Raw genomic sequence first — 18,867 nt, 5'->3', positions numbered from 1 at the left:
TTAACAGTGTATGTATTTTCACATTAGTGTAAATATTCCCAGGTTTGATGATGAGATATTAATAGATTTGATTATCAGGAACTGCCCCAGATCCCACTGTGCATGTTAGTGCAAGTTTAATATTTTATACCTGAAATTCTGATGTACAAGAGACATTTGGCCCTACGATTTTCAGAGAAGTAATGTTAAGTACAACAGGAATCCTCAGAAGGAAGAAAATAAACAACATTTATTAAGCACCTCCTCTTTCAGGCACCACAATAAAACAGAAGGAAAAGTTTCTCCCGAGATCTGGACATGGAAGGATATACAGGATGTAGAAAGGTGAGACAAGGGAGGAAGCGGCGTGCTGCTTAATGCAGGCTGACTTTTTTGATGGAGCTAATTAAATTCTAGAAGTTATTAAATGTTTGTGCAAAACATACGCAGATCAAAAGGTTATGAGAGATACGTCAGAATATTAACAGCAGCTATTGCGTGGGGATGGGATTATGCATAATTGTTATTTTTCCCTTATTGCTTATCTATAGTTTCTATAATAACAGTTAAAATTTATTATGCACCAGACAGTTCTAAAGTGAGAATTAACTCAATCCTTATAAAAATCAAACAAGTACCATTATTTATTTACAGATGAGAAAAAGGTACAATATGAGCAATATGTCTCATGTCCTACTACTTATAAGCAGCAAAGCTGAGATATGACCCCTGGCAGAGTATACCAGAGTCCAAGCTTTTAACTATTACTATGCTATAATGCTGCTTCTGAAAATATATTAGTTTTGTAATAAGGAAAATAATTTGTAAAGATCTCAGTACAATGGAACTATACTGCTTTCCTTTCTATCTAAAATTTGGCTAGGCAACAAAAGGGTTTCATAGTTAGAATTTATTTACAAATTTAGAATACCTTAAAACTGATTTGTCTAGCCAGTTCCTTGGCTTCTTGGTCAGCCTGGCTTGAATCGCTTCCAGATTTTAAAGGCAACAGGATATCCTTCATGGCAAAGCCACATCCCTCACAACAGAAATCTTGTGATCTGGTAGGAAGTAATTTTTTGATGGATATAAATCAGATACTCAAAAGTTGATCTATCTAAAATACTCAAATACCGAGTGATTAAATTTAAAAGAACACTGGACAACTCCATATCATATTCCTACATGTAAATTAGACAATTTTGGCAATAATTATAGTTCAAACAAACACACAAGTTAAATTGTTCTTTTTTTTAATCCATGTCTATTATTCCTCAATTTTAACTATCTGAAATTTTTTAAAAAAATCAGAGTTTAGATTTCATTTTTTCCCAATATACTGCCTCCTTATAAGAAAAGTTTTAGATCTATTAAGACAGCATACAAATTGGTTAGCTACACTGTCCTTAAGTTCACACACAACAAGCCTATATTAAGTCTGTGTAAAAAGTCCATTATGAAGCTCAAATTGGGAATTCTCTGGCAGTCCAGTGGTTAAGACAGTGCTTTCACTGCCATAGGCGTGGGTTTGATCCCTGGTCGGGGAGCTAACATCCCATATTCTTTTGGTGTGGCCAATAAAAAATTTAAAAAATTGAATACTATTTACAGATATTTCCAGGGGAAAAACCCAACAACTCTACTCATCTAAACAGCAGTACAATTTGAAAGATAAAAGACAATTCATGGAAAATCCAGACAATGAAATTCATCATTCATTATAACAAATAGAAGCTCAAAATAAGTCTTAACTAGACTATTTCCTAATATTAATTTGATTTTCTATGCTTCCATTTTCTATTTTGTATGACTAGGAGTAAATGTGTATAATATACACTGTTACATTACTAAACTTTTACAAGAACTATTTTGTCATACTTCTAGTTCAACATAATAAAACTCTTAGATCTTGAAGAACATACTATCACATTATAAAGAACATACTATTTATAATTTCATGTAAACAAAACACTTGTAAAAGCTGTACTAATTTAGTACTTACTGATGAACATTTTTTGTTTCAGCAGAAGTAGCATTGCTGTCCATATCCTTTTGAAAATCAGTGGTATCCAAATTATTTATCTTAAAGTGTGTGCACTTTTTTTTCCTCCCCCCTCTATTTTTCAGTCGTGCTGAGCAGCATGTGGGATCTTAGTTCCCTGGCCAGGGAAAGAACCCTCACCCCCTGCTGTGGAAGTGTGGCATCTTAACCACGGGACTACCAGCAACGTCCCAAAATGTGTTCATTTTTTAACTGAGAAGTCAGATGAAGTTTAAAGGAGAAAGTTTATTTTTAATACATTAGTTTATCCATAAGGACAGTATGCTACCATGATTGAATGCAAAATCATGTTTTAGAAAGCCTATATCACAGACTAAGAACCTAGACTATATACAGTGAGAAGTCTAAACAAAAAAAGCCTTATTTTTTTTCTTAACCTTGTACATGAAATGAGCTGGATACAAGTATCAATTTAGAAAGTCAACAAAGGAGATCAAAACAAATGCTATGTATCCAAAGTACATACTATAGTCTGTGAATAGTAGCTACAAGGTATATTCTGAACTTGGGAATAACTGTTTAAAAGAAAAGTTGCTGATAAAACAGGGAGTCTATCAAATCTTCCTGAGGGATAGAACCCAGGGATCAAACCCGTGTCTCCTGCACAGCTGGTAGATTCTTTACCACTGAGGCACCAGGGAAGCCATGCTAGGGTAAGATATACTATTATTTAATTAAACATAATAGATCTGAAGGGGGGTAGGCAGCAAAGTTCAGAACAGGACAATGGTCAAACTCAAGAACTGGTCTCCATACTACTCAAAGGAGAGGCTACTCTGAATCTACTGGGTTATACAGATAGAATGTACCTGAAAAAAACTAGAAGGCAGAACTGCTGGGAAACTACAATTCGATAAAGAAAATCTCCTTTGCTTTATTCCAGATCTTGTTGTGCACTTGCTATGAGGCAGATGCTACAGATACAAAGATGATAAAGTGGGTTTCCTCCCTGCCTTCAAAGAGGCTTTTAAAATTTTCACGGAAAGCAACATACATATCATTACTCTGGCTTTTTTCTACCTGTAACACTGCCCATGTGGAGATAAATGACCAGTACTGTCTTCTAGAAGATACCATGCACTGTAGGCTGGTATTACCAACTACTTTCTAAAGCAAGATGGCATGAAATAAATTCTTTAGAGTCTGATCACTCCTGGGGAAATTAATACAACTAAATTTCTAAGACAGCATAACTAAGACTAGATCCTGTAGCGCCAAGGTAGGTCACACAGAGAGACAGAGCTTATCTGCTAACAGCCATTATCTAGAATGGTATTCACATCTTAACAAACAAGGAAAGGCAAAACTTACTTTTTGGCAAGGGCTCTTCTTTCCTCAGGTGTGTAATCTAGAGAACCTATGGCTCCCTCTCCTTTTGTTGGCATAAACCCAATGATGGCTAATAAAGCTGTTCTTACTGAAATAAAAAGTAAACATCAATCTAAGTTGCTCTGCAAAAGGAACTTGGTCTACTCTGAAAAGAAAAAAGGAAAAGGCTCAGGGTTTCATTAAAAAGATATAAGTAGGGGACTATATTAAAATGATGCAAAAATCCCAATAGGGAAAAGCATTTTTATTATATATTCAATAATATAAAATTATTTATCCCAAACAGCTTCAATCTCAAGAGAGTATTATATCTTATTATTTATTAATTGACTCAAGTTCTGTAAGACTTGTATTCACTGTAAATACTCACTGCTCCATGAAGGCTGCCAAGTTTCAGGATGATGTCCTGAGATGCTCAAACAGATTTTCTTGCCTACTTCAAATCGTCCGTTAGCCTTAGGAATAAATAAGGCATTTAAAAAATTAGGTATGTGTGTGTTTAGTGTTTTATACTTTATAAGCATAAATATATTTTACATATAAATAATTTTTTAAAGAGAATTTTTAGAGGATGGGATCTCTAAGGGGATACAGATTTCTGTCTTCTTATAGATACCCCACAAATATTTGTTAGATTCAGAATGAAAAATAAAAGCTGTCTTTAGAAGCTGTCATGGCACATTTTGAAACTGAGTTCCACAACTGACATCTCAGTAACTGACATATAATGACGTCCTGATAGCCTCCTCTGTGCCTAGTATGGTGCTAGGCTCTGGGAAGGAGCTCAAAGAGAAGACACACAAAGGCTAGGATAAAATCTAAGGACTGGGTGTCACCTAACTAGACCCTGGGGAGGAAGGCTCTGAGGTGGGAGTGCCTCTCAGAAGGATGATGCAATTCCATACAGGAACACAGAAGTGAAAGATGAGAATGGTTTCAGTTTTGTCTTGCTGGAAGAGCTACTGATGGTGTCCAGCAGGCAGGCAGAAATACAGACGTGCTGACGGCAGAAGAAGATAATGCATTCCTGATGCTTGACTTTCACAGAGGTGATCAATGAAACCATTTCATAGAAACAAGAGAAAACAGCTGTAGTCTGAACTTGTAGCATATCCACACTTGGGAGAAGGAGAGGAAGAAGAGGCATGAAGTTAGAATACAAGTTCCAAGTAGGCAGGGTTTTGACTTACTCTCTGCTACACACACAGGGTATATGGCACGAGTTTAATAAATATTTGTCAAATGAAAGCTGGAGAAGATTTTTTCAAAAGAGAGGAAATGAATCAGAAAGAGCAAATACTGAACATCAGCATACATGATGACATCATCGATGAATAGCTGTGACGTCAAATACCCTCCACCAGTTTCACCACGTACCAGCTCTTCCTTCAGACCAGCTGGCTCTCCCTACCATCTAGCAACTGAAAGAAGAGACTCCTAACACAGTAGGGCCCCTCCAGGCCTCCCACTCCAGACCTACAGCCAGCGTGACTAATTCTCAATATCACCTAAGATTTATTAAGCAGCTTCCATATATCAGGAACCTGACAGTATGATTATATTCTTCATATACCTTCCTTTTGACAACTGAGAAAAATGAACTTCAAAGAGATTATGTAACCTGCGTGTGACATGATGGACATGGCACTGGCCAGAATTCAGGTCTATTGGCTCTAAAACGAATGCTGTTTCCACTATAAACAAACACCGTAGGGAAAAACATTAATTTGGTAATGATGACAATTTTTTCTTTCACTATTTGCTACTCCATGTGTATCAGAAGTTTAACTTAGATTGGAAAAGGATGAAGACTGAGAAGAGATGGTGTGATTTCTCAAGCTGCTCTCTTGAGACTGGCGTAGTAAGCATGTTTCAACGGAGTGCTATGTGTGGTCACCAGAACACAAGAGATGACACTATAGACTTAGGATGTTTTGAAGGTCACAAAGAGAAAAAAAGGCTATAGCTTAAAGTCATAGCAGAGACATGGGAAGGTTTTTGTTTCATTTTTGCTTCTTTCAAGTTAGAGGATAATCAAACACATACATGAAAGGAAATGAAGGAAGGAAAGATTTAACAATTAAGAGAGGAATTTACTGATGGAACAAGGTCCCAGGAAAGATAAGAGAAACCTGGATGTATAGCTTTCCTTTACATGGAGATAAAACATGTGAAGATGGAGAGAAATTCTAAGATATAAACAGTAATAACATAGCTAACATTTATTGAGGACGCTACGTCAGTTCTTATTCTAAGAGCTGCATGTGAAGATGAAGAAACTGTAAAAAAAAAAAAAAAAGATGAGGAAAATGAAGGATAAAGCATAAAGTGAAAAGCTGAAGGAGATAATGGGATGAAATACAACAACAGTAACTACCCTCTACTGAGTACTTATCATGTGCCAGACACTGTGCACAGCACTTTGTCCACTAATTCACTGAATCCTAACAATCACACTATGGCAATGAGCATCACAAGTACTTCTCAGATGCTTCAACTTCCTAGGAATTTTTTTCCAGAAGAAATATAGTCCAAGGTCTGGTCTCCAAAAGCAAAGTTATAATAATAATGATCTACTTTATTTCTTAAGAAGAGATGGCAAGAATACACAGAAGAACTGTACAAAAAAGATCTTCACGACCCAGATAATCACAATGGTGTGATCACTAATCTAGAGCCAGACATCCTGGAATGTGAAGTCAAGTGGGCCTTAGAAAGCATCACTATGAACAAAGCTAGTGAAGGTGATGGAATTCCAGTTGAGCTGTTTCAAATCCTGAAAGATGATGCTGTGAAAGTGCTGCACTCAATGCCAACAAATTTGGGAAATTCAGCAGTGGTCACAGGACTGGAAAAGGTCAGTTTTCATTCCAATCCCAAAGAAAGGCAATGCCAAAGAAGGCTCAAACTACTGCACAATTGCACTCATCTCACATGCTAGTAAAGTAATGCTCAAAATTCTCCAAGCCAGGCTTCAGCAATACGTGAACCGTGAACTTCCAGATGTTCAAGCTGGTTTTAGAAAAGGCAGAGGAACCAGAGATCAAATTGCCAACATCCACTGGATCATGGAAAAAGCAAGAGAGTTCCAGAAAAACATCTATTTCTGCTTTATTGACTATGCCAAACCCTTTGACTGTGTGGATCACAATAAACTGTGGAAAATTCTGAAAGACATGGGAATACCAGACCACCTGACCTGCCTCTTGAGAAATCTGTATGCAGGTTAGGAAGCAAGTTAGAATTGGACATGGAACAACAGACTGGTTCCAAATAGGAAAAGGAGTACGTCAAGGCTGTATATTGTCACCCTGCTTATTTAACTTATATGCAGAGTACATCATGAGAAACGCTGGGCTGGAAGAAACACAAGCTGGAATCAAGAATGCCGGGAGAAATATTGATAACCTCAGATATGCAGATGACACCACCCTTATGGCAGAAAGTGAAGAGGAACTAAAAAGCCTCTTGATGAAAGTGAAAGAGGAGAGGGAAAAAGTTGGCTTAAAGCTCAACATTCAGAAAATGAAGATCATGGCATCTGGTCCCATCACTTCATGGCAAATAGATGGGGAAACAGTGGAAACAGTGTCAGACTTTATTTTGGGGGGCTCCAAAATTACTGCAGATGGTGACTGCAGCCATGAAATTAAAAGATGCTTACTCCTTGGAAGAAAGGCTTTGAGCAACCTAGATAGTATATTCAAAAGCAGAGACATTACTTTGCCAACAAAGGTCCGTCCAGTCAAGGCTATGGTTTTTCCAGTGGTCATGTATGGATGTGAGAGTTGGATTGTGAAGAAGGCTGAGCGCCGAAGAACTGATGCTTTTGAACTGTGGTGTTGGAGAAGACTCTTGAGAGTCCCTTGGACTGCAAGGAGATCCAACCAGTCCATTCTGAAGGAGATCAACCCAAGGATTTCTTTGGAAGGAATGATGCTGAAGCTGAAACTCCAGTACTTGGGCTACCTCATGCTAAGAGTTGACTCATTGGAAAAGACTCTGATGTTGGGAGGGATATGGGGGCAGGAGGAGAAGAGGACAACCGAGGATGAGATGGCTGGATGGCATCACTGACTTGATGAACGCGAGTCTGAGTGAACTCCGGGAGTTGGTGATGGACAGGGAGGCCTGGCGTGCTGGGATTCATGGGGTCGCAAAGAGTCGGACACGACTGAGCGACTGAACTGAACTTATTTCTTAATGGATAGGAATACGCAAACTACACTTTGCAGCCTCCAGGAAGCATTTCAAAAAGCTGAGAATTCTTACCGTTAGGAGAATGATGCTTGGTGGTTTCATGGGATACTCTGGTGGCAGTACTATTCGTCCATGATAAACTCCTCCATCAAAATCAGAATCTGGGGGCCCTCTAACTGTGAAGTGCCATTCAAAAAGATTATCCTGAACAAAAACAATAAGCAACAAGGGATCAAGAACATTAAAAAGTTGGATTGTTTCTACCAGTATTAGAAACATTACTGGGTGAGAAAAATTAACATTTCATACTATTCTAATGCACAAGGTCTCAAGTATAAAAGTTATAAGAAAAAGCTATTTAATCTAGCTTTCATGTCACATAAGAGCTAAAATTTTCTTTAATGCATTTTAAAACACATGAGCACCATTTTCGTTGCTGTTGTTTAGTCGGTAAGTCTTGTCCAACTCTTTTGCGACCCCATGGACTGTCCATGGTATTCTCCAGGCAAGAATACTGGAGTGCGGTGCCATTTGCTTCTCTAGGGGATCTTCCTGACCCAGGGATCAAACCCACGTCTCCTGTATTGGCAGGTGGATTCCTTGCCACTGAGCCACCAGGGAAGCCCCCTGAGCACCATTACATGTTCATAAATAAGATTATAGATTTACATGCTTCCTATTACATTAGCTCCATTTATTTTTTCTGAAAAATATCTTCTGGACCCTGAAGTTTTAATATGGACTAACTGCTTGACACATTCCAAAATTCTTCACTTGAATGTCTCCTGGGTTTACTAGAATCTCAATCTTGCTTTGTATGTTTTGTTCAGTTTTTGCATTATTTTGGTGTGGTTTATTGTCAACTACATTTCTATGAAAGGAATATAAGGAAGAAAATCTGTGCTCTTGTATGTCTGAAAATATATTTATTTTGAGTTCATGCTTGATTGGTTTTTGGATGTGGATTTACTTAATTAAAGTATTTTTATTAAAAATTTATTTACTTTTATTAAATTATTATTTGATCTAAAAATATTATAGACTTACTTAAACTGATAAATAACCCCTGAATCCCAATTAGTGAAAATGATTATTTATGTAATCAAATAATTTACTATAAATTTGGATTATTTTAGCAAACTTTCCAAATTTATCCCTCATAGATGCCAAAAAGCTTATTAGTAAGTGGTCAGTTAACACATGGGCTGTTAACATTATATGTTAATATCATCGGTTACCAAGTACTTCATAGTTTGCAAAATACTTGCATGAACATTATTACATTTTAGTCCCACCATTACCATGAAAATGAGACTGGGCACATTTAAATACCCTCCTTTCACAGACTGGAAGACTGAGGTAGAAGTAGAGATGTTTGTACAAAAAGCCCAAACTAGCTGCAGAGACCCCTCAAGGGGCTAAGTCTCCCAAATATAGAGTCTGGAGTTCTTTCTACTTTTCCTCCCTCATACTTAAACTAATTTAGTATCTGAGCCCCCCCCTCCCTTTTTTAGCTGAGCTGTGGCATAGGGGATCTTAGTTCCCCAATCAGAGATTGAACTCCTGCTGTGGAAGACTGGAGTCTTAACCACTGGACCACAAGGAAAAGTCCCTGAGACCCATTTTATAGAGACCAGAAATCTGCTTCTTCTAAAGCATCTGATTCTGAATGGCTAACAGAAATACTCAGTGTATACCTTAAACCAACACAACATGGTAAATAACTGTGCTTCAATTTTTAATGGTTTAAAAAAATACTCAGAAAATATAGGGAATAAAATATATCAGTAAAGCATACCAACACATTTATAATGACTCAATGCAGTGAAGAATAGCTTTAAGAACCTTAGAAGACAGAGACAGAGCCTAACCTCTAAAGGCTGAGCATGGTAATGATCCGTTGGGTCTTTCAGTTCTGCTGCTTCTTTCATCAAACGTTTAACAGCTGAAACGAAATTCACAAGACAGAGACGTTTCAAATAAACTTTTTCCATGTGATCAGCAGATTTACAGACCTAATGAATAAGTTCCTACTTCAACAAAAAACGTGCAGAGGACTTATTCAATACAGCATATGATTTAATTATGCGATAGTAGTAATAATGGGGGAAGAAAAGGCAGCTAGGCACTAGAAGAGTTACATATTAAATTTAATATATAGAGAAGTTTCAAAGAGATGCTATTTTTCTCTAGTAAGTACTTATATACACTCCCTATTAGGTAGCACTCAAATATTAATTCATGTAATCCTCAAAACAACTGAGATAGATGCTGTTTTTATCCCCATTTTCCAGATGAAGAAACTGAGACATGGAGAGGTTATACATGTCCAAGGTTACACAGCTGGTAAATGACAGAACCAGGATTTCAACACAGGCAGTCCAACTGTACCTGGCTAAAGATCTACAATGACAAGAAACATGGCCTCTGGCACTTATGCTCATGAACAGTAAACCCCCTAAAATCCTCAACATCAGAACTTTCCACTCAATATCTTCTTTGACTTAATGGCACAGTCCTGACATCACTGAATCTCCATAGCCCTAACTGAATTCCTGTTTGATATGATTTCTTTGCTAAATTAAAACCTCCAATCCACTGACCCCACAACTTTCTTAACGCCACCTACACCTATACTCACTTCCCTCTATCCATGCTCTTGGCTCTTAAATGTTCCCCTTTCATACTCCCCTAATAAATTCAATTCTACCTGAGTCAACTCAACCATCTTCTAATTAGGAGTCTATACCCAAACAGCTAAGCATTACTGAACAGGGTTTAAAAAGTCACAGAGACAGGCCCACTGATGCTATTACAGAGGTATTATTAACAACCTCTGCTGGGACATGGGGTGCCGCATCCCATGCCACACAAGGCTCTATATCTCCACCCAACACCTTCCAACTAGTACCCCAAGACTATTCGTACCTATTCACTCTCTTCTCTTCCACCTCTTTCAGTTAATGGCACAGACTTTATCCCCATGATAAATGACTGTGAGCAGCCTACAACAGTTTAGAGTCCTATGTGTATCTGTACCCTCTTTCCTACCCTATTGGTTCATTAAGGTCAATCCTTTGATCCCAGCCCTCACCCTCAAGCTTTAGATGCTAAAAAAAAAATGTCAGGACACTGGTATAGGATACAGGATAGCAAAGCCAGAGAAACACCAGATAGCTCAAGGCTCTCTGAAACTCTGCTTGAGAACAAACTAACGTAGTTTAATACATGTTATGAGAGAGGTACGCACCAGGTGGGCACCTAACCTGAGAGCAGACAGAAGAGAAAAGGGCTCAGGTACTGAGATCTGAAAGAAAGACAGTAGGAATTATCAAGCTAGGTATGAATAAGCAAAGGAAACAAAAACAGTAAATGTGCAGTGGCACAGATAGGCATGCTATGGGGAGAGGTCACCTGAGAAGCAACTCACACATAAACAACCAAACAGTTCCTTACGTATCAGGACTTTTGCAGAAAATTTCATTTTAATCAAGGGTTCCTAAGCTGCAAAAAAAATTCTTAAGTCACGATCCTATTCCATAACTATTAATATTCTTTTCCATCTCCTACTCTGAACTAATCCCTATAGGCAGAGAATTTGTTCATCTGATCAGTAAATATTCACTAAGCTCATACTAGATGCTATGTGTGCTAAGTTGCTTCAGTGGTGTCTGACTCTGCGGAGCAGATGCTATAGCTACAAGCAAACTAAAATACAGTTTCTGTTATCAAGGAGCTTATAGTCTGGGGGGGAGGAGTCAATGCAAATAATACAATAAATGCTTTATTAGAAACAAGCACATATTGAGACCCAATTTCTCCCCCACCCTCCACCCTTGAGTTCTAGTCACTCGGCTTTGTTCAGTTCTTTGCACACATTCTACCTTCTATTTCGGACCTTCCTTCTTCCACACCAATTCCTCAGCCTGCAGCGCTGCTCCTCTTCCCATCCCCCACTTCATCGAATCTGGCTCTCACTAGACCTTTACGAAATTTACTCAGAAGGGTCTCCTTGATACCGTCCTTTGTCCACGCTCAGAGGAGTGACTAGAGATTCCTATTGGGACACATAAAAGTCCCTGAGGAGTCCTGGGAGGAGAGTGGACGCCAGGAATGCTCTCCGAGTTATTTCTAGTGGTCAGTCAGGTTTGGAAACCGCCGCTCTGGAGACTACGTTGAGTCCCCTTGCTCTAAGTCCTCACAACATTCTATAATTTCGCTTTTATAAAGTTTACCTTCACTGGTGATTAACACCTGTCTTTCGTGCTCAATAACAACATCTACTTCACTGAAGTCTCCTCCGGACTTAGCACACAGTAAACACTCATATATTAGCTGAAATGAATGTTAGTATCTTCCCCCAACAAAACACTCTCCAAAGATCTGATTAAAAGCAGTGGTTTTCAAATTTATTTGATGAGATAAAATCCTTTGTTCAAAGAAAGGTTTAAGGAGGACCTCAATATATAAAACAGATAACAGCAGGCTAGCATGGAAGGACTTCTAAGCTATCTACCCTCTTCCACCTATTCTAAGAGGCCCAGAGAAAAAGAATTGAAAACCCTTGGTTTAGAGCCACGTAAAAATACCATTAAGTTAATACTATAAGATATAAATAAAATCATGAAAGTTGTTTAACATGACTAGTTTTACATGATTGCTGTCAGCAATCAAAGATGCCAAGGAAACTGTTTTTTCTTTATTTCTCATCAGCTGGCTGCATAAACTGACGAGGTCAGATTTTATTCATTCCGTAACCTTATCACATTTTTCTCTGTCTCTTCCTCACTCAGTTTATTAGGAGAGAAGAAAATAAACATCCAATGGATATTATGAGAGATGTATGGAAGGGTCAGAACTGCTGCAAGAAAGAATTTAAAGGAACAATCACTGGCTCAACTGAAACAAGAGGGAAAGGGGCAGGGCACAACCTCTGAAAGAATGACATGGCCCAAGGCCCATCAGCAACAGAAACTGATTAGAACCAAATAGGTCCAAGATGGCAGACAAGTGGACTTCCACTAGACCTTGAGCCTCAGTATATGTTTATGCTCTTTCTAACACTTCAGCAAGCTAAAGGACACACCAACAGGCACCGTGACAGTTCCAAGGCAGTTCCTCCACCAAAAAGTGGGCAGTGGCCCAATTCCAAAAAATCCCCACCCCCATTCCCAAAACAGCTATTACAGTCCTCCCACTTATTAGCCTATGAAATTACCCAGCCCATCAAAGCTAACGACATCATATCTCCAGGCACCTCTCACCTTCTGTGACAGCCTACACTCTGTCTGTAGAGTGTGTTTCTCTCTAAATCCACTTCTTACCTATCACTTTGTTTCTCACGGAATTCTTTCTGTGATGAGACATCAAGAACCTGAGCTTCATTACGTGCAGAAACCAGATGTGTGATCCCAGTTGGAGGACTGTGGGTTCTGGCTGAGTTCAAATCCTGGCCAAGTGAGTTCAAGTCTTAATATGAGGTGCATAGTTTCACATGGTTTCACCAAACAAGTTGATTTATTAGTTCATGGGCCAACATAAGGACATACCATGTGAGAGCCAAAGTACATAGTCAAACAGAAGGTAAAACTATTCTAGTGTACTTATAATTCATTTTTCCAGAAACAACATATACTATGAACATTTTTCTGAAAAAGAACATGGACTCTGGAATTAGATCTGCATTAAAATTGGCTCTGACATTTTGTAGCTCTAAATACTTGAAAAGTCTCCCAGTCTTATTCTGCTGTAATGTTTATATCTGTCACATGAAAGTCAGTAATTTCTTTACATAATTCTCCTTTCCTTTTCACCCCTCCCTCTTCACCAGGTCAGAAATGGACTGGGATTCAAGGTCCTTCAATGATTCTCTCTGGTTCAAATGCAGGCCTTAAGCATATGAAGTTGGCAACATGGCATGGCTCCCTGCCCACAAAAGAAATATCACTGCTATGGAATAGTCAAGATTCAAAATACTGCCTGGAAACTAGGGCTGGAGCATAGTATGCTCCTGACACTCCATCTCTTGCTGCCACATGGCTAGTGAGGAAACTTCCTATTCCAGCTCCTCTCTTATCTCTTTGCAAGGTTATAAATGGAACTCTCCAACCATGGTAAGATAAGATGTGATAGCAAAGGAAAGGAAGGTGGGGAGCACATGCATTCCTGCTCTCTTCTTTTCATGGAGGCCACATGACCACTTTGGATCCAATCTCTAGGTTTTAAGGGCCTCCCATTAGCATTCTTCACATGCTCAGCTAACTCACTGGACTTTGGAGACAAAGCTCCAGGAAAAGGGGATCATTTACTGGTCACTCTCATGCATCTATATTCTCTTGGAAAATAAATCTCTTGATATCATCAGACTCCAAAGCATGGGTAAAATGCAGGAGCCAGGCTTATCAAGGATGTGAAGCCAATGTCATGCTCCCCAAGAGCCTCTTCCTGCTCCCATAGTGAAGACACTTAGGCAAATATTTAAGGACTGATATTTCTGCCCAGGAAGATCTTGCAAAGGTATATATTCGACAAACATTTAAAGAATATCTGAGTTATGGAGATAGAAGAATGACCAAAACTGCTTCTTGTCTTCAAAAAGCTCGTAGAGAAAGACATGAAAACAATTAAAACAGAAATACTGACCAAGTGTGCACAATCACACGGACTCCTTAGTATGCCTAGGGAAGCTGGACAAGGCGGAACCTTAAAGAAGACTGAAGAACTAATAGGAATCTCACATGAACCAAGGCATACAGGTTAGAGCTGCTCCATCTGGATAATCACTCAGGCCAAATGGATAGATGGTGAAAATGCAAAGGAGTGTAAGAGTGTTAGGAGATGAGGCTGGTGAGGAAGGCAAGGATCAAATCACGTTCAGCCCTCTGTGTTTAGTTGCTCAGTTGTGTCTGACTCTTTGTGACCCCATGGACTGTAGCCTGCTAGCTTCCTCTGTCCATGGGATTCTCCAGACAAGAATACTAGAGTGGGTTGCCTATCCCTTCTCCAGGGACACTTCCTGACTCAGGAATAGAACAGGGGTCTCCTGCATTGCAGGCAGATTCTTTACCAGCTGAGCTACCAAGGAAGTCTACTTTGAACTTTATCCATAGCTACAAGGAAGCTATTAAAATTTTGTCAATTTGAGGGGGCTTCCCTGGTGGCTCAGCTGGTAAAGAATTCGCCTGTAATGCAGGAGACCTGGGTTCAATCCCTGGGTTGGGAAGATCCCCTGAAGGGAATGGTTACCTACTCCAGTATTCTGCCATGGAGAATTCCATGGACAGTAGAGTCCATGGGGTTACAGAGTTGGAAACAACTGAGCAACTTTCACTTTCACCAGGAAGCTGTTAAAATTTTGCCAATTTGAGGACTGACCTAATCAGTTTTTATTTAGTTTCAACTGATCTGGTGATGATGGACAGTAACTGATTAGATATATGTGACTTTGTTCACTGGTGCCCACATGGAAATGCATGTATTTGTGTGTGTTTCAGGGTAGGGAGTGGAATAAAAAAGTAGACCAAGATCTCAAAGATGACTCCCATGGTTCCTGGGGGCTGTCAATTCCTGAGATAAGGAAAGAGGGGGAGCACAGAAAACTGATTGGTTTCTGGTTTTTACACCTTGTAGAAATTTTTGGCAGGGGGTAGTTTGTGGGAAATCTAGGTAAAGATGTTAAATCACCAGTAAGTTCTGTGTATCTATAGCCTAGCAGAAGGATTTAAATCGGACATGAAAACTTGAGAATGATTAGCGTGAAGGGGCAGTAGATATCCTGGGTATGGACAGAGTAAGTGTGTGCTCGGTCACTTCAGTCGTATCCTACTCTTTGCAATTCCATGGACTGTAACCTGCCAGGCTCCTCTGTCCACGAGATTCTCCAGGCAAGAATATTTGAGTGGGTTGCCATGCCCTCCTCCAAGGGATCTTCCTGACCTAGGGATTGAACCCGTGTCTCCTGCGGCTCCTGCACTGCAGGCAGGTTCTTTACCACTGAGTTACCAGGGAAGCCCATGGATAGAGTAACTCCTATATTTCTGATGGAGGTAATGGGTGCCTTTGCACCAATTTCTTATATGCCAACCATCTGCTGAACGAGCAGATAGGGCCCTTCTGAAGAAATCTTGCCACAGGAAGTTCTTTACACGTTATGTCCCCTTACTTTGTACTCTGAGACCCTGATACTTAGACCAGAACAGACCCAAAAAAGAGAGCAGGGTGCCTGATCCAGAAGCAACTACTCAAAGGGTAGTCAGAGGCTTATGAGGTAGCCTCACATAGAGTTCTGCCCATTATCACAGGTCCATTCTGGAAAAATTATTAAAAATACATTGTTCCATCTATAAAATGAACAAATTTACTGTCCATATGCTAACAAACTCGCCTTTACCCAGTTATCTGTGTTGTCTTAATTGTCCCATCCATATCTCTAAGACAATTCCACGTCAGATAGAAAAAGGGTTATAGCTCTTACATTGTGCAGCGTTTTTAACCACTTCCTTTCATGCATTCATTACCTTAAAAAGTATTACAAGTCAGAAAAAAACAAAGAAAACATTTTCAAACAAAACAAAACAAAACAAAACATTTTCACTATGCTTCCTGCACTTTCAGTAAGTTCCACATTTAGGCTAATTCACTTTTTCTGTGAACACCAAATGATCTGTAGAATTAAACCAAAAAGTTTAAAAAAACTCTTTTTTAGAACAATAGCACTACCTCTGAGGAAATGAAACCGAAAAGACGAAGCAATTTATTATACAGCTAGAAGCGTGTCTACCAAAGAAAGCTCAACCAGTACCTACCTTACAGTAAGTCATAGTGTAGAAACAGAAAAAAATTCTGAAGAATTTTAAAAGCTTATCACAGTCTCGGGTACAATAACCTATCAAAATTCAGCGAAGTCCTCTGACAACAATCTCTTGGGACCCACCAACACTCCATTCCAAATTGCACTATTACTCATTTTCATTATTCTCTGGACATTCCACTAAATACCTCAGCTGTCTCAAGGAACTTGGTACCATGTGACCAGTCACCCTACATTTTACCCACCTATTTTTATTAAAATCTAGCACAATTTTCACATTCTAAGCATTCCACCATCTAATCTTAAAATTAAGCTTTTCTTTCCCTCTTTCTCTTTCATCTCCCTTTATTCCCCCTGGCGTAGGAGATGGGTTGAGGATGGCAGGGGTGGTGAATCCACTGAAATTGAATCCTATAAACGTATTTCTTGGAGAGTCCAAACCCTTCCGCAGATTTTTTTTTTTTTTAAGTCTATGGCTCCCCCAAACGTTATGACTGATTCTTGGTTACCGGAGAACGTTTCTTAGCCTGACAGAACTCAAGTTAACAAAGCTCTGTTCAATCAGTATCCTCAGGCTTTTCTTCAGTTTTTGTTATGTTTTTAAGTCATTAAAAAAATCCAAGATTCACAGTATCAACTCTCTCCATGAGCATGCTAATCTTGCTGATTCTTACTGAGAAGTCGCTTCTTCTGAAGGAAAAAAAAAAAAGAACCAATAAAGGTTGGCCAAACCATCTCTAAAATCCTTTATTAGGATTATTTAGACCTGAAGTGTGGAGTTTCTCCCTCTGAACAAATTTATCAAGGTATAAATCCAATACCACTTACAGAATCCAAAGGTTTGTTTGAAGCCTGTCTTAATCTGAGAGCTGCTTCCTTTTCGTGCTTCTTTATTTTGTTGTTTAGTCGCTAAGTCGTTTCTGACTCTTTCGCGACCCCATGGACTGTAGCCCGCCAGGCTCCTCTGTCCAAGGGATTCTCCAGGCAAGAACACTGGAGTGGGTTGCCATTTCCTCCTCCAGGGGATCTTCCGGACCAGAATGCAACCCGCGTCTCCTGCACTGGCAGGCGGATTCTTTATCGCTGAGCCATCAGGGAAGCCCGCTTCTTTATTATACACCAGAAAAGTATTTGAGGCTAGGATTGTTTGGCTGCTTCTGTGAATGAAGCAGGGGTATTAAAGACAGGAAAAGAAGTTTCTATGCCTGAACAGAGACATACATACATCATACCAGTATGGCTAAAATCATGGTTAGTTCTAAAGTACATGGCTCAACTAGTTTTCTTAGCTTTTTGGTTAACCGCTTTAGTCCAGAACATTTCCTTTATGTCTGTAATTCTATTTGCCCCAAAGCCTGCAAACAGGACGTTTAAACGAAATCCTCAAATGAGAGTGAGTTAAGCAGCTAATAAAAGTCCGGTGGCGGCGACGGAGAAGAGCTAACGACCGTGTTCAAGGCGCAGGTAGGGCAAGGGGTTGATCTCCATTACTCACGGGCATCACCATTACACCTGTTCGCGGGGACGAGCTGATAACCCAGTTCTACGTGGCGAAAATGAGGGAAGGGCAGTCGGGGTGCGGAAGGGAGACCCCAGGTTTTGTGCCTGCCGGGCCGCCCGGCTTCGCGGCCTGCACCAGCGCGGCAGGCGGCGGGCTGGCGTAGAGCGCGGAACCGGGAGCGGAGCGGCGAGTGGCGGCCGACGCGAGGGGACCGCGGCGCGGGTCCCCGGGGTCCGGGGTCACGCCCCCATCGCGCTCACCGTGCGGCACCGCCCCCTGCCCACAGCCCCGCTCACCCGGACTCTTCAGGTTGTAGCGGGCCTCCATGGCGGGGGGCTGGCCCGGCTCCAGCCTCCCGGCCCGCCGCCGCCGTCGCCGTCGCCGCCTCTCCGCGCCGCCGCCTCCCGCGTCTCAACTCGGTTCGGGCCGACCGGGTCTGGCCGAGGAGCCTCCGCGGTGGCCGCCCCGCCCAGGCCGGGACTGCGGGCGGGGCGGGAGGGCGCGGGCTCCGCGGTGGCGCCGCCTCCTGCGCTGCTCCCCCGCCTCCCAGAGGGCCGGGCAGGCGCCGGCGCCGGCCGGGGTGTCGCTGAAGCCGGGGCTGGGCTGGAGGTCAGCCTCCTCGTCTGGCCGCGGGCCCAAAGCCGCCACGGCCGCCCGGCCTGCGTCACCCGCCCTCGCCCAGGTTTTGTGAAGTTGTTCTGACGTGGCAGTCGCTTCGTGGCGGGGCGCGGCTCGGCCGCTGGTCACTTCCCCGGTCCCGCGAAGCGCACTCCCGGATCTGCAGGAGCGGGCGGCGCTCAGGTCTTAGCCTTGCCCGGGCCCACCCGGGCTCCCCAGGCGCTTGCGGGACTTCCCGCGGAAAGGCGCGGCCCGAAACGCCCCGACCGCCCTCGCTGCGGGCGGATCTGGGCCCAGGTCCTCGAGACCGGTTCAGAGGCACCCCAGCCCGTCGCCCGTGTGGGCCGGCTACTGCCAAGTGCTTTGTTT

General features: G+C 41.2%; 1 protein-coding gene across 2 annotated transcripts in view; it reads right to left on the bottom strand.

Moving 5' to 3' along the window:
* Positions 1–18,299, bottom strand: part of UBE2J1 (ubiquitin conjugating enzyme E2 J1) — a 29,083-nt gene extending 10,784 nt beyond the window's left edge. For both annotated transcript variants that reach the window (XM_052645489.1, XM_052645490.1), the window contains exons 1-6: positions 18,177–18,299; positions 9,442–9,515; positions 7,643–7,774; positions 3,741–3,825; positions 3,353–3,458; positions 911–1,040 (exon numbers count right to left, since the gene is read on the bottom strand). In XM_052645489.1, the coding sequence (XP_052501449.1) occupies positions 911–1,040; positions 3,353–3,458; positions 3,741–3,825; positions 7,643–7,774; positions 9,442–9,515; positions 18,177–18,207 (558 nt within the window). In that variant the 5' untranslated portion in view covers positions 18,208–18,299. The remainder of the gene's footprint in view (positions 1–910; positions 1,041–3,352; positions 3,459–3,740; positions 3,826–7,642; positions 7,775–9,441; positions 9,516–18,176) is intronic.
* Between the last annotated feature and the right edge of the window lie 568 nt (positions 18,300–18,867).

This window comes from Budorcas taxicolor, chromosome 9 (assembly GCF_023091745.1).
Source record: "Budorcas taxicolor isolate Tak-1 chromosome 9, Takin1.1, whole genome shotgun sequence".
In the NCBI taxonomy this organism is placed as follows: domain Eukaryota; kingdom Metazoa; phylum Chordata; class Mammalia; order Artiodactyla; family Bovidae; genus Budorcas; species Budorcas taxicolor.
This window is presented reverse-complemented; position numbering and strand designations above follow the sequence as displayed.